Here is a 16802-nt window from a genome sequence, read left to right as displayed (position 1 = left end):
TGTTAATCAACCTATCGTTTTTGTATTTGTGATGATTTTTCAAACTCATTTAATTTGATTTATGTTGTTAATGAACCTATGTTAAGGACCTTTAGTTAAATTTGTAATTTGAGGAATCTATCCATGTAGTTTATAAATCTATGATATCAACAACTAGAATTTTAATGTCAAATATCAATGTACAATTGTTTGGACCCAAAATATTGGGTGTGGGCCGACTATAATTGTGGGCTTGACACATAATAGAGATCTTCAGCCCATGTCGTGTTTATGAAATATTTAGTCCAGCCCAGCGTAGGATGGTTGAATCCTAATAGGTGAAGGACTCTTAAGGAGTCAGGTTGGAATGATTTGGCTGAGTCTTAATGTGATTGGCTTTGTTTTAAGGATATGGATGAACGTTGGTAGGATTCGTGATATTTCAAGAATCAAGGTTCATGGCTCATCAAGATCATGAGTGATTTGAATATAGAAAAGGGACTGGATTTATAATCCTAGGTCCAATAGGAGTGTCCGAGTTCTATGCAGAGATCATGATGGTTTGATATTGGATCAAGGAATGCCGAAGATGTGTAATCTAAGTGGGACTCTACTTCGGTATGAAGTGATCAGCACGAAAAGTCACTCCTATAAATAGAAGAAGTTCTGCAACATTCAAAAGACCTTCAATTCAACACACAAAACTGCCCTGCAATTTCGCTTTACACGAAACCCTCTCATCAAACCTTTGAGAAAACACCAACCTTCCTAACTTCGTCAACACACCTTTAGTTTAGATTAACAACACTATGATAAGAACTAGTGACATTTTTCAGTTTGGATTAACAACAGTGGAGTTGTAGAATCAGGCGACTGATGAGCACCTTCAATTTGGAGTAACAACACTACTTTGAATTCAGTTGGTTATTTATCTAAGTCTTTGTCAACAAGGAGTTTTTGTTGGAAGAGGTCATCTCATTAGCCTCTTGGTGAGTTTGGGTGTTACCAGATTACAATGTTTGGCACATTGAAAATCGAGCCTTTTTTATGAATGGATATTCTCAAGTGCATTTTAGAGTTCAGCATTCTGACTGCTGAACCACATTTACAATCAAGACACTTATCTATTTTGAGTATTTGTGTCCATATAGTTTCATCCCGATTTGGCGTACTTATATTTTCACAAATATAATTAAAACAACCAAACCAGGTGGAGACGATGCTGAACTTCGCAGTGATTGGCAACCTTGCCTTCAGGCTTTACAACCCAGAGGCTAAGCCAAGTTCCTTCCTCGGTTGTGATTACTTAGATAATAGAAGTCAGCAATGTGTTCCACACCACCACTACATTCAATCTACTCACCGACCGAGTTTGGTCATCAAGTTGGCACACCTGCATTCACTAGAAGGATATAGTTAGCTCACTAACTATTCGGTATGCGCGATACGTAGGCTAAGGAGGGTGTATCCAATCAAGATTTTGAAGAATTTTAAAAGAATTCAAAAATCTAGGTGTATTCAATTAAGATTTTAAAGGAATCTGTCAAACTTTAGTGGTATTCAATCTTGATTTTTAAAGAGTTTGTCAAAATTTGGTGGTATTCAATCTTGAGTTTTTAAAAATGTTTCAAAATCTGGTTGTATTCAAAATTCAATGAATTTGTAGGAATTTAGGAGTTGAAGGATTTTGGTGGATTCTAGAGTGGAAAATATAAATACCAAAAGCCCTCACAAATCATGTCTCTCACCTTTAAATTTCATCATGATTCCTCCTTCTAAAAAATATGAGCAGACTTGGATATGAACGAACTCTTATTCTAAGTGGACATGTAAAGGTAACATGCTAAGAAATCTACAAACTTCTTTTTCAATTTAATTGTCTTTTTGGTATGGCCAAATCTTTATCTCGTTTCTCTTCAAGGAAGATAACCTGTAATCAACAATTTTCTTGTCTTCTCCTCATGGCCAATTTCGTTTATTATTTGTTTTAGAGAACCTTAAAATCTCAATTCAACTCAATCGAATTCTAAGCATCAATTTCCTTGGTTGATCCTTTTTTTGGTTCAATTTCCTTACCTGATCTTGGTATATCATAATCACCTAATATATGTTGTACTTGCCAACGCCACTTCCCTTCATCACAGTAGAAATCTTCATTTCTTTTCAACTTTTCTTTTGACATCCTCGTTGTGACTTTTAACATCTTCTGTAAATGCTATAAAAGCTCCATTAATATCCATTAAACTCCATAACAAAATTCGTATAAATTCCTTTTAAATCCATGTGAAGTCAATGAGAATCCATTAAAATTCATGTGGAGTATATATGAATGTATTAAAATTCAGAGACTCCATGGGAGTCTATAATTCCACTAGAAATCATCAAATTCTCAATCGAATACATCCACTAAGTAGTTTTTAGGATCAACAACAATATATCTCTATATAATGCGTACAAACAAATCTACAAAATTATAATAGGAATCCTACACTAACTACAACGAAAAAATTACATCCGTACAATACATGAGTTAATAATGGCGATAATTCTGAATTAATTAACTCTGATCTCACATTAAAAAACTGGAGGTAGGTTTATATTAAAGGAACCTGGTACACGAAAAGTATTAAAAATAGAAACCGAATAAATGAAACTATTACAAATAACCCATATTTAGTGGGTTTAGAGAACTTGGGCACCAAGCATACTTGACAGAAAAGAAATATAATTACAACCAAATTTAAATAAATTAGAAATCTAAGTTACCTAAATTATCCTAAACTATTACATATAATCCATATTTAGTGGGTTTAGAAAACTTGAGCGCCAAGCATACCTGACACAGAAGAAATATAATTGCGAAACATCCAAATTTAAATAAATAAATAAAATCTTAGTTACCAAAATTATCAAATATATTAAATCCCAATCGGAAAAGATATAAAAGGGGCTTTTGAGCATTAGTCATTGGAAAAGATTAAAATTTTAAAAAATCTAGTGCTAGATTACATATTCAATTTAATCCCTTGAAGTGTACTTTTATCAAAATTTATATTTAATTTTGTTATTTAATATGTATTTTTATTCAATCTCTCCACATTAGTTTTTAATTTTATTAATATGCACATATTTAGTTCTTTAATTATAAATAAATATAAATGAGAAAATATTAAAAGAAATTTGTGAAACAAAAATATATAAATACATAAGTGTACAGAAATGATTGTGCCGAAATATATAAAATTGACTTTTTTGTACCGAAATATTTGTACCTACATGATTGTACCGAGATATATTATAATGAACCTAAATGTATGTACCGAAATGTATTATATTGAATTAATGTAACTAAATGTCTTTTTTTCTTTAAACAAGAAAATATATTAAGGGGGAAACCCACGAGTGCAACCGTTCCGTACATAATCAAATTGAAGAGCATGAAGAGCAAATGAAGGAATAAAATGATTCCAAATATGACAATCGGTAATAAGAAGGCCATGGCGAGCGAAGGCATCCGCCACAAAGCTAGCCTCTCTATAAATATGCTTCTAGTCAATGCAATCATAATTGGTCGCCATCTACTTGATATCTTCAATAAACGGAACTAGATTCCATGGCGTCGCACCTCAGTCCAACACTGACTGAATGACCAACTTAAAGTCGCCTTCAACCATAATCTTTTTATAGCCTTTCCTCTGAGCAAAAAGAAGGCCCTCTCTGAGAGCCCTAGCCTCCACTTCAGAAATAGTGGCACCATCCAGATTTAAAGCTCCACCTCCAATAATCTGCCCATTATAATTCCACAAGACAAATCCCGTCGCCACCTTGTCCCCAGCCACAAAACCATCAAAATTTAACTTAACAAAACTCTTATCCGGTGGATGCCATTTAACAATTGTGGAAGTATCATCAATATTTCTTCTCAAACCTTTACCTTTGGCTTTAAGATATTGCACACCCATAGAAGTAGCCAATAATTTAGACCTTGCCGGGATGGGCAAAACATTCCTGAACACCATATTATTACGATCATTCCAATTTGCCAACAAAGGAGCAAACACAAGCTCAAATCACTAGGAACTTCCTTATCAACATGCTTTAAAGAATTTAGCCAGTCTACCACTTAGTCGAAGTTAGCATTAGGAAAATGCCCGTCTTAACTGAACAAAGGTCCCAAATCAATTTAGTGACACCACAATTAAAAAATAAATGCATTTGGTCCTCATCTGCGGAGTTACAAAAAGGACACATCTTATCACTATTAATTACAATATGACTTAATCTTTTTCTTGTTTGAAGTCTATCATGAATGAACAACCACGCAAACATCTTAACTTCAGGAGGAATATTAAGTATCCACATCTTATTAATTAACTTATGCTTTGTAGATTGAGTCAACATCCCTTTATGGATCCAAGTAGCTGATTTAATAGAGAACTTACCATTTGTATTTGGACCCCAAACTAGCATATCTTTGGAGTCCTGCAAGGGAATTGTAATATTGCAAATTTCGTCACAATTTCATTACTAACCACTTGCGAAAGCTTTCCCCTAACCCAACAATAATTATCAATAAATTCATTAACTTTCAAGTCCTAATTAATGCTTTGGTTGTCAATATTGGGTAAAAGATGGAACAACGGGTAAGGTAAAACCCAATTGTGGGACCAGAACAAAATGTCCTTACCATTACCCACTCTCCATCTCATACCCTTAAGAATAGCATCCCTACCTTTCAAGATACCTTTCCAAGCAAAAGAATGATTTTGTCTAATTTTATTATCTAGAAAATTTTCCCTTCTAAGGTACTTACTTTTTACTAACTTCAACCACCAGTTATCCTACTCAGTCATTACCTTCCAACCCAACTTAGTGAGACAAGCATTATTAAAATGATCAAGTCTTCTAACTCCCAAACCTCCCACTTTCTTAAGAGCACAGACTGAATCCCAAGCCATTGGAAAGATTTTCTTGTCCCTACCCCAGAAAAAATCCCTACACTCTTTATTAAGCTTATTGACAATCTTGTCAGGACACTTAAAGTAAGACATAACATGATTAGGCATACCCATTAGATTAGAATTAATTATAGTAAGCCTCCCCGCTCTCGAAAGAGTGCTTGCTTTCCAACCAGCTAATTTTTGCTCAACCCTCTTAAGTAACTTATTACCATTAACTTGGTCATTCCAGAAAACAATATTATGAATTCCTAGATACTTACAATTAGTAGTTTTATGTTGAATATGTAAAATATTAACAATATCAATTCTAGTTGGAGAAGTGGTATTCTTGAAAAAAATACAAGGATGACTTATGAAAGTTTATTTGTTGGCCTGCTGCTTTAGAAAACATATTAAGGATTTGAAGAATATTCCTCGTACCCCTCGGTGTGATTTTAGCAAACAGGAGACAGTCATCAGCAAACACTCGATTTGAGATTTTAAATCATCCTCTAGGTGAGGACAAAATACCAATATAAGACTTCGGATTATTTGTTAGGGTATTGAGGTGTCTAATTAACGGTTTCGTACAAATGATGAAAATATAAGGGGTCCCCTTGTCTAATTCCCCGCTTCGGATAAGAATAACCATGAGGTCGCCCATTTATAAGCATAGAGAAGGAAGGAGAAGTAATACATTCCATAACTAATTCAACCCAACGATTATCAAAACCAAATCTAAGAAGAACATACCGAATGTAATCTCAGTTTAACTAATCATATATCCTTTCCAAATCCAGCTTGACACCCATAACTCCAGTTCTTCCTTTCATACTATTGAAACTAGCAAACATTTCGTGAGCAATAAGAATATTATCCTGAATGGCTTTACCCAGAGCAAAAACAGCTTAATTTTGAGAGATGCAAAGATCCAATAAAAAGGTTTTAGTCTCTTAATGAAGATCTTTGTGATTATTTTATAACTAACATTACACAAACTAATAGGCCTATAGTTACTAACAGTTTCCGGATTATCTATTTTAGGGACTAAAGCAATGTTAGTATGATTTATGAGTCTTAAGCTGGAACCATTTTGGAAAAAAAAAAATCTTTGACCATACAAGAAACAGAGTCCCTAATTTGGTCCCAACAACAATGAAAAAAGGCCGCGCTTAAACCATCAGGACCCAGGGCTTTAAGAGCTCCAATATTACTCACAACATCCCAAATTTCCTCATCTGTAATAAGAGACAACAAACTTTCATTATGATGATTAGAAACACAAGGTTGAATGATATCCGCTAAATTACTTAGGTCAGCACCCGATGGAGGATTGTCACAGGAAAAGTGCTTTTTAAAATCGTGCACAAAGCCTGTTCAAGGCCCTGACCAACAGACCATCAAAACCCATTCTCATCTTTGACTTTTGTAATTTCATTCCTTTTTTTACGAATAGTAGCCACGGTTTGAAAGAATTTAGTATTCTTATCCCCAAGTTGCAGCCAATTAGTTTTAGCTCTTTGGGCCCACATAATTTCTTCACAAAGTAACACATGATTCAATTCATCTCGAAGGGAATTTTCCATCATCAAATCAACAGAGCTGTTACTCATAATTTGCTTTTGAAGCTAATCAATTTCATTTAACAATTCTTTCTTTTTCTCCTTTAAATTGCCAAAAATGTCCTTATTCCATTTACAAACTAGAAATTTAAACTTACCAGCACACACTCTGAATTTATCTTTAGGATTAATAGTAGGGTCACAATGCCAAGAATTTTGTACAAACATTTTAAACTAAGGACGATTAAGCCACATAGCCTCAAATTTAAATGAGAAGTAGTTATTCTTCTCCTCACTAGAATTTAGAGATAATAAAATAGGACTATGATCAGAACCAAAAATAGGATAGTTATGCAAATGATAATTAGGGAACATATTTAACCATAAAGGGTTAGCCACCACCTTATCCAATCTCTCGAAAACAACCGTATGATCCGTATGACAATTAGTCCAAGTAAAAGGAACTCCAGACGCATTTAAAGACAAAAGGTTGCCACGATTAAGAAAATTGACAAAATTGTTCATGTCCGTGGTATGGGTTTGATTACCTCCAACCTTCTCAGAAAGCTCAACAATATTGTTAAAATCTCCAACTAAGCACCAAGGACTATGAATTGGATCTAACTTGAGGACCTCCTCCCATTGGTCACACTGCATATGTTTTTGGGGAAAGACATAAATGAAAGTAACTAATTGCTCTAAATTAGTAACTAAGTCCTTTACAGAACAATGGATATATCTTAGAGAGGAAGAAAATATACTAACAAAAGCCTTAGTACTATTCCAACATACGCAGAGGCCCCCAGATCAGCCAATTGGATCACAACAAAAAATATTGTCAAAATACTTGGAATAAAAGTTCCTAGGGACCTTATGAACAACCACCTTAATCTTCATCAAGCAGAAAGGTCCAATTTAGCTAAACTACATATAAAATTAAAATTACTAGGAAATTCCTTTCTCCTAATACCCATACAGTTCCACGCAAGACACTTCATCAATCTAATTCTTCAAGATAACTAAACTTTTCCTTAATTGCAATTTCCTCTTGGATTCTTTTTCTCGGATTCATCATCTTAACAGTGGCACAAGGGTCACCACCACTAGGCCCAACTTTAACATCATCCTCTTTACAGACTCTTTTCTTTGGACTCATCATTCCTATTTTAGGTCTTGCACTCATAGAGCCAACCTCTGCTTTAAGAAAAGCATAAACCATATTTCTAGTGTTATCCCTAGTTTTAGCCTCCTCACTTTTGACATTTGACATATCAACAACCAGGTATAAAGCAAGATCATTCATAACATCAAAGAAATCAAAATTAACACTTTTATAATCACAAACAAGATTATTGTCACATGGCATGATAAAGAACTTATCATCACCCAACATAGAGTCACTATAATTAACACTAGAGATAACTATCCATCTATCCTCATTTTGTCTAAAGATAAAAAGATTAGAGATAGAATTTATAAACCCAGAGGAGCTATAATTCATAGAGCTTATCCTTGGTCATGTACCAAAATCCCCACCATTACCTTAAGCATCCAATGAAAATTGAATCTAATTTTCACAATGTCAGGTTCCTGCATCAAACCTTCGTCATCGCTCCCAAAGGTCTTCATTACTTCAGCACCATGCATCTTTACTTGTTCCTTAGATAGCCCACATAGCACATGAACTCTCAGATAGGCTTCTATCTCATGTTCCCCAAATTCATTGAACATCAGATAAGCAACAAACCCTATATATTTGCAAGGGATTGAGCAATTAAGCTTTAGAAACCCGCAACCACGACTTTGTAAGGCACCATTCAATTGAATCACAGCCAACCCGAATTCTTCCATGGCACCTTGCATGCCCAAAAACCCAGTTTTAAACTGGAAGTAAGAAATACCTGGGAGCTCTTCAACCTCCAGTAATTGGTTACAACCCTAACGATTTGCCTCTGGCCAAAGACCCAAAGACCCACCATTGATAATTAGCAAGAGGAAAAATCCTAACTACAACCCAATTAGACACGAAGCTACAATTTGGATTGTGAATTGCATGAATACCTTCAGCCCACCCACACTTATCATTGAACAAAGCATTTATGCTAGAGCAATTAGCTAAATTGCAAAACTGTACTAAATACCAGCAATTATCTGATCTCCAATTAACTTTCAACCCATTAATTAGCCTATCTACTTTAACTAAAATGCAAATTAGAACAAGAAACAGGGGCCATAGCCAAATTCGTACCAGGATACTTGGCCCTATGCGCTGTCGGCACCTTCACTAGTCTTCAGAGAACCCTAGCATCTTTTTAATGTAACTAAATATCAATACTGAAATGTATGTATCAAAATGTACGTACCGAAATGTATGTACCGAAATATAGTTTTGTGAATACTCAAATGAGAGCTATTAGGTTTGAATCTCATAGATGGCGAATTCGATACCAAATTAAGTTATCCATTATGTGGCTTAGCCGAACCCCTACTCCTTCCCGGCGGCCTTAGTGTAAAATATATCGTTGTACTAAAAAAAAAAAAATCAAATGTTTGTACCAAAATGTACGTACTAAAATGCATGAATGTTTGTATCGATGAATTAATGTACCGATATGTTTGTATTGATGGATATACCGAAATATTCAAATATATTAATTTACCTAAATGAAGAACATACAAAATTGTTATCGGACTATATATTATAAAAAAAATTAGTTGTCTAAATGTAGACATTAAAATATATTATGATAAATGAAATTAAAAGTTAATTTAAATTTAATTAATACATTAAAATAGAAATAAAACATCAAAATATAACTAATAGAGACTAAAATTAGATTTTAATCTTACACAAGGTTATAGTCTAAAACTCATCTTTTTTAAGGATTAAAATGAAGTCTTCTAGAAAAAGGACTCTTGATATTCGACACCAGGCCAAACTAGCGAAATTCATGAATTGGGCGTCAAGTCTCTTGTTGTATGAAAGGAGTGCCTCCGAACTAATTTAAATGCAGCCACAGAAATCTAGAGAGAGAGAGAGAGAGAGAGAGAGAGAGAGAGAGAGAGAGAGAGAGAGAGAGAGAGAGAGAGAGAGAGAGAGTGCCACTGAGCTAATTTAGAGGCAGCCGGGAGAGAGAGAGAGAATGGCATCAGAGTCAAAGAAAAAGAAAATACGACAACGGAAAACTTTCAAACTTTTTTATTCTGCAGTCTATTTTCTACGGACGAGTTAATAATCTGGGGTATAACTGTATGGATTTGGATCTCATATGGATTTTTTTGTGTAGGGATTCTAGGGATACTCACATCCTATCCATTCAGTGTACATTGTGTGGTTAGAAACCTTTAAAATTTTTTTTATTTAAAATTAAACACAAACAGTACCTAACAAAAGCAGACTGCGCGATATACGATGAATTGATACGATGTGAGGATACCTAAGATCTTCACACAGAGGATCCTCATCCAAACTGGACAATGTATCATGTATAGAGGACCAGTACTGTATCGAACAAAGTAGTTCTTTTTTGGTAATTGTAAAAATAGACAGAATCACAAGTCAATGCAACTTATCGCCATCCGGCCACTCGAGTTGTAGCAACAAACTTGATGATTTATCAGACCTATCCATGTGGTTTACAATGTTAATTAACCTATCATTTCTATATATATTTGTGATTTTCAAACTCATTTGATGTGGTTAATAATGTTAACGAACCTTGCAATCTTTTTTCTTTGCAGTTACATAAGGATAAACGAGTTTACACAAGAGAATCGATACTACAACATTTGGGGAAGGTAGCAGAGCTTTTACATAGACAAAAGATGTCTTTCTATGGGAAATCTAGGGTTGAAAAATGGTGCATAATCTGGACAAAGCGCAGCTTTCTGAGTATTTGCTTGATTGAGAGACAAGTTGTATGTTTGTTTTTTTTGATTGGTTGAGTGTCCTTGTCTCTGGGTCTGCTTCCTCCTTTTATAGACGAATTAAACCCAACTGTGCTGTTTCTGTTCTTGCCTGAAAGTAATTGAAGGGTAATGAAGCATTAGCATTTTTACATGTTGTGCCATCCAAAAGTACTTTTGGGCCGGAAGTGGGTGGATTTCCATCGGTTGTCACTTCTCTTGTAAACACCTAGCATTTGCATTTAATAGGAGCCGTCATTTTATCTTGAGATGGATGACCTGGGCTTGACTCTAGGCTTTGGGCAGACCTTCTTTATTGAGCTTAATTAGGCTTCCTTCCCTTCGAAGCCCAAAGTCTAAATATTAACCCAAACACATCCAAATTCAAATAAATAAATAAAACGCTTGAAATTCAACACCAGGCCAAACTAGTCAAATTCATGACTTGGGCGTCAAGTCTCTTGTTATATAAAGGGAGTGCCTCTGAGCTAATTCAAATGCAGCCGCAGAAATCGAGGGAGAGAGAGGAGAGAGTGAGTGCCTCTGAGCTAATTAGTAGCCACAGGGGTCTAGAGAGCGAGAGAATGGCTTCAAAGTCGAACAAAAAGAACAAGGCTACTTATCTTTATGCCTTATTAGGTATTTTTGCAGGTGTTGTTTTCAGCTCCTGCTTTCATGGGATTCCGATGAATTTTGAGGAACAACATAACAGCGCCAGTCTTGCACAACGTTTTGGTGAGTTCTAAATCATCTTCGCAATCGTTGTCTATCTCATGTATCGGCTAATTTTTAGTTTAGCAGTACATTTTTCTTGATGTTGAAATAAAATATCTTCTCTTCCGTTTTTTTTTTGAAAAAAATAAAACAAAACATTAGAATTTTTTAAAATGAAAAAGTTGCGTTTTAGCGAAAACGTTTGTTTAGTGTTGTGATATTCTTCTGCAATCCGACACTGCAGTTCAAATACAAGACACTGCAGCGAGAAGAATACAAGATGGCTTGGTCGCCCTGCCAGTTAAATTCCTCCATTTCTTCCTTTCAAGGTCTCTACAGTTCTGATGTTTGTCGCCGCTGCAGCCACCGCCGTTTTCAACTTCAATGCTATTCTGGGTAGCATTTATTCGATCGGTTTCTTCCATGTCCAGCAACGGACTTCCCCTTGTGATAAGATAATAATTTCAATCAAAACTTGGCAAAAGAATGCGTTATTGTGTTCCCCCTGATTTGGCTTGTAAACAACCGTGACTACGAAGTAAACGCCATTCCATACAGTGCATATTCATCAAAACACACCCATTTTCACCAGAACATACGACAATGTAAAACTTGCATTCAAACTTTTTGATTCTGCAGTCTATTCTCTATCGACGAGTTAATAATCTGAGTTAAAACTGGACAATGTATCCTGTATTGACATTGAGGACCAGTGTATCGAACAAAGTAGTTATCTTTTGCTAACTGTAAAAATAAGCAGAATTAAAGGTCAATGCAACTTATCGCCATCCAGCCACTCGAGTGTAGGAACAAACTTGACCACAAATGACTTGAAGTTTTCGCCAGAAATTGCATTTCCTACAGTGACTAACTGTGTCAAGCTCATGTGTTTAAATATGAGAAAAGCTTCCCAATAACCTTTCACACCAGCACCCCCAGTCCCAATTTCTTCACTGTTCCAACTAGCTTCTTCTGTATGAGAAAGAGGAGTAGAACATTGATACCTTGTCGTGTCGATAGAGTGTGAACCTATCTCATTGTATGAGATATCCAACACTTGCAGTGACTTCAACTGTTTCAAAGGACCCAGAGCAGTAAAACTGCCGAGCTTGTTGTTACTCAGATTTAAGCGAGATAGAAGCTGCATGGCCTCCAATCCTGTCCAAAGGCCCAAGTACAAGACATTTTCCTCTTAAACTAGAAACAATCAACCACAAAGTTTATTGAGTACTAAGATGCATAATGTACAATCAAAGCCTCATTAAATTAGAGACTTAGGGCTTCGGTGCCTTCGGGTGAGGTGAAAACCAAAGGACAACCCCTTTATATATCAATAGGACTGTTCAAATTCCTCATATTGAGTCAACCACATATGCAACTATACAACTTTTAAATAAATCTGAAGAAAATAATTGAATAAAAATACGTGGATACCACATAGGCGTAAAAGATGCACAACGTGAGCAAAAGAAGCATACCTTCAATTGAATGAAGTTCATTATGGCTGAGGTCCAGCATTCGGACCCACAGTAATTTCTCAACAGACCCCATCCGAGATAATGATAAGTTGTTTAATCGTAGGCATATATGATTACCAATGCTTGAAGAAGCCAAATTTTTATGGCTAAAGCAATGCCTGAGCAGAGACTCCCTATTGGAAGTTACCTGCAATAGTTATAAACATTTAACAAACTGCGGAACTTCAAAATGGGAAGCCTAAAGTAAATGAAAGTTCTAATAAGTTCTCATTTGATTAACACCAGAACACAAAAGTAGTTGCCTACCAAAATTCAAATGAGGCTTATATAAACAACTATCTACATTATATTGGACCGGTCTCAGCAAGGGACCACTTATATAAGTCATAAATTAAATAATCGAGCATAAGTGTAATCCATTCTATCAGCCAGGATCCCATAGTACCCAATTTGGTCGTACTCAGTCAAAAGCAATGACAAAACGTGTGCAGTATTACCATATATATAAACTTTTTTTGCTAAAGAAATTAGATTATTTAATTACAATCTATGAGTCGGTGTAATCCATAAAAAGGTAAGGACCTTCAGCCACTGATACAGTCACAGAAGAAGAATACAAATCCAGATGCACATACAATAGCATACTGATAGAATAAAGGATCATGAATTGCTACAAGAGGTGGAGAAGAGATAATTACCTTCTGCAGGAATACTAAGCTGTGCTCATCTTTGTAATACTGAGAATGTGATGGGTCCAACTTTATTAAGTCGGTATATAGTTGAAGAACTTCGTCATAGTGGAACATTTTGTTCGTACATGGAGACAAGATAACATCATGAGCTGTTAATAGCCTTGCTAGTGTAAGCTTTCCAATTTTTCTGCAAAAGGAATATCAAAAGAGGATTATTAAAAGAAATTTGAAATTTCAAGCCTTAAAGGTTCCCATAAAGTATAAGAAGCCTACCAATTTATCTCTGACACCAATTCTCGGAAGAGAGCTATTTCCTTAGCAATAGTCTCTGCACGCCAATTTGAAGCCGTTGGCTCATGTACATCATTAATACTTTGTTGATTAACAGGAACTACTTCATGTAGCTCCTGAGATTGTGTTTGGAACACATGAAAATTTTCATCTGTCCATAAAATTATGTCCTCGCCCTGCTTTTCAGCTGGTTCAGTTTCAATAGGGCGTACACACACTTTGAATGCAAACTGTGTAGGATGACTATAATCAAAGCCACTTGCAGAAATGATACCCTGAGTCTGCCCAACACTAACTTTCAGCTGATACGCTTCTGAAGAATGGGACTTTGCATTTGGAAATTTAATATGTGTAACCCAAACTTGAGAGAGCTGGGAGTTATTTTGTAAGACTGGTTTCCAAATAAGATCTTTTGTGCAAAATGAAGATTCAATGGTTATACTGGATGAATTTACACCTTCAACTGCTTGATTGAAATAAATAAGCAGTGGCACTGTTCCGGAATCAGAATGGAAACTATCAAATGGAGACGAAGAACAGTCACTTGAGTGCCTATTTCTCGACAAAATTACGGAAGATCCATGGGCCGGCCAAGAAGAAACAAGAAGAGGAGCATCTGTTTTCAACGTTTGATCAAGAAGCCAAGTATAATAAAACCAACCACTTTGATCATCTGGATCCGTAAAAATAGCATCGTGTACATGCTCATACTCATTGTTCAGAACCTTCGCTTTTGGGAAAAACCCTTCAGCCTTTTTCTTCATCAAATTAGACAGGAGCACACTGCAATTTTCCCAATATATTCAATTAGTTAATAGACATGTTTCGTGAGATAAAACGTAAAATAAAAAATTTAGCTTTTCGCAATGTTGCAAATTTTTTGTAACATAACCAATGAGTAGATATAGTGCAACTCGAGAAGAGTGGAAAGAATCCTTAAGAATATATAATTATTTGATGCAATTACACAATTATCTTTTCAATTTAACTTTAGCCTGGAGACAAAATATAACAGGCAGCATATTCAGTTCAACATTTGAAGAGACTACATTCATTTGGCTTGTAAATAAGCACAGGAAAGAAAGTCGTTTTTATAGACATATGTAGGAGAAAAAAAGCAATTAGTGACAAAGATATGTAAAATTTTCTTTATACATTCTCTCCACGTTCTTGGAAATAACCAAGGAGAGAGAAACAAAACATTTATCTAAAGATTGTTGAGAAATGTAACCAAATGACTATATTTCTCTTCAACTAAGGGGATCTTTACTTTAGTTTCCTGCAGTTACTAACTACGAGTCTTCTCCGCAATCCACAATTGAATACCTAAAAAATCGATCAACTAGGAAGGACTAGGTGATCTGAATCGCTTTCCTTACTTCCCTTATTTCCATGTTCTCCCATTCCTTCCTGCTCCAATTTCTGTTGAGTAAACATGCGCTAAGTGAATCTGAAAAGGAGTTAGCGGTAACACAGAGATACTTCCCATATTTAAATTATTTGTTTCAATCTTCAATCCACATTTCCTTTTTCTTTCTTTTTTCTGCTATATTTTTGTCTTTCAGTAATTGGTAACCAATTACACCGTTTATTCTTTCTACAATGGGGCTTAAGACTTGCTCATGTAACATCTGCATGATTGCTTGTGGCAATACAGCATGCATGACATGTTTAAAATGCACTAACTAAATAAAACAAGTAGCATTCACAATATCCAAAATTGCACATAGAAAATAAACCACATGTTTCACAACGTTTTCAAACCAATCTAAACTTTTAGTTGACAAAAGAGTATCAGAGTGCTCAAAACTAAAACCAAACCCCATTGTACCGTACCTACGATTATGCCAGGCCGAGTAATTGCTGAAATTGTTTTCTACCATTTCCCTAGTATACTCCAACTCTTCCTCGTCCGATCGGTTCAACAATGCAGCTACAAATCTGCAAATGTAGCAACATAAAAAAAATATCATCCAACGCAGATATGAAATAGCAGACCCCTCATTCCTCAAACAGGAGTTGTAACTAACTTGTACCTGCGGTAGTTCCAAGCATGAAAATTCCGGGGATCCAGCTGCTGGAACTGTTTGAGAAGCTTCATTTCGCGGTCCAAAACCGAATGCCCCTTGCTTAGCACCCATTTTCGATGATGCCAAGCTCCGTAGGACTTAAAATTTTGTCTCAGAGCAATTTCTACCTACACACACAGCAAACCCCAATCAATTCAACAATTCAATGAATTCGAACTTCATCTCAACAAAACAAAACGCGATTTCGACATTCCACAATCGAATAAGTAAATGCGTGCATACGAGTCTGAGTTCTTGGTCGATGATGGACTTGAGCGCGTCGGGTTCGGACTCGGAGCACCGATCGAGGTTTTGCTGGACGACGAGTTTTCGGTAGTTCCAAGCGGTGTAGAACTCGGGGTTTTGCTCGATGAGTCTGCCGCTCAACTGTAGGGCTTCGTCGGTGTAAACCTTGTTGTGGTGGTTGGAGAAGAATTGCGACTGGAGAGCTCGGAGCGCTTCGGCTCTGGCGGCGGAAGCCGATTCGTCTTCCGGCTTCGCGGGCTTGCGAGGTCGTCCGTGCATTTTGCTTCTGCTTTCCGGCGGGGGCGAAGGATCGGATTAGTTTCGCGATTTGAAATTTACGGGGCAATAAGATCAGATCGTCTGGGAATTGGGACTTCTCATGTACTAGTGTTTACTTACACGACGACTAAAATGTCGTGCTGCAAAACCAGACAAGGGGTTTTTCTAGAGTGCATTTTACTCACCATGGTGTATCGTTATCATCCACTTAATAATTTGTTACATTAGTTCAGTTAAACTATAATGATAGTTTAATTTGATATTGAATTCGTCATTTACAAAGTTTAAATCAAGATTTTTCATTTATACATGAAAAAAAATACTATTAAACTGTAATATTAAGTAATTAATTCATATCTTTTTAAAATTAAAAAATAACATCGAATGCGAAAATGCTCCTATTTTTCTACTACGTCGTGGGCTGATTTTTCGAAAGGATTGGATTCGAAACAATTTTTCAATTATTATCCAACTTTTTGTTACCCGTTAGCATGTCAATGAATAACATGCTTCCAATTTTTTATACAAGCCTCACATCATCCAATTTCAAATTTTCAGCACTTAAAATTGCATTTGATCTGTTTGTGACATATCTCATTTGTTGATATATGATCATTTATTTATTTATTTTTTAATAAATGATATT

General features: G+C 35.7%; 2 protein-coding genes across 2 annotated transcripts; both read right to left on the bottom strand.

Annotated features, from left to right (window-relative positions):
• Positions 1-3605: 3605 nt before the first annotated feature.
• Positions 3606-3998, bottom strand: LOC137717163 (uncharacterized). Its single transcript, XM_068456466.1, has one exon. The coding sequence runs from the start codon at positions 3996-3998 to the stop codon at positions 3606-3608; it is 393 nt and encodes a 130-aa protein (XP_068312567.1).
• A 7719-nt stretch (positions 3999-11717) lies between these two features.
• Positions 11718-16298, bottom strand: LOC137718005 (geranylgeranyl transferase type-2 subunit alpha 1-like). Its single transcript, XM_068457530.1, has 7 exons — positions 15875-16298; positions 15599-15759; positions 15399-15503; positions 13545-14345; positions 13278-13458; positions 12580-12766; positions 11718-12259 (listed from the first exon to the last, which is right to left on the bottom strand). Coding segments are annotated over exons 1-5 (1350 nt in total). The 5' UTR covers positions 16157-16298; the 3' UTR covers positions 11718-12259; positions 12580-12766; positions 13278-13457.
• Positions 16299-16802: the final 504 nt, after the last annotated feature.

This window comes from Pyrus communis, chromosome 15 (assembly GCF_963583255.1).
Source record: "Pyrus communis chromosome 15, drPyrComm1.1, whole genome shotgun sequence".
Lineage (NCBI taxonomy): Eukaryota > Viridiplantae > Streptophyta > Magnoliopsida > Rosales > Rosaceae > Pyrus > Pyrus communis.
The sequence above is the reverse complement of the archived record's forward strand: the minus strand, read 5'-3'. Positions and strand labels throughout refer to the sequence as shown.

Excerpts from the sequence above, each read along its gene's own strand:
- LOC137717163 (XM_068456466.1), bottom strand. The coding sequence starts at position 3,998 with ATGGTGTTCAGGAATGTTTTGCCCATCCCGGCAAGGTCTAAATTATTG.
- LOC137718005 (XM_068457530.1), bottom strand. The coding sequence starts at position 16,156 with ATGCACGGACGACCTCGCAAGCCCGCGAAGCCGGAAGACGAATCGGCT. Across the intron at positions 15,760-15,874 it reads TCGACCAAGAACTCAGACTC|GTAGAAATTGCTCTGAGACA; the intron begins GTATGCACGCAT and ends CTGTGTGTGTAG. Across the intron at positions 15,504-15,598 it reads CATGCTTGGAACTACCGCAG|ATTTGTAGCTGCATTGTTGA; the intron begins GTACAAGTTAGT and ends CTACATTTGCAG.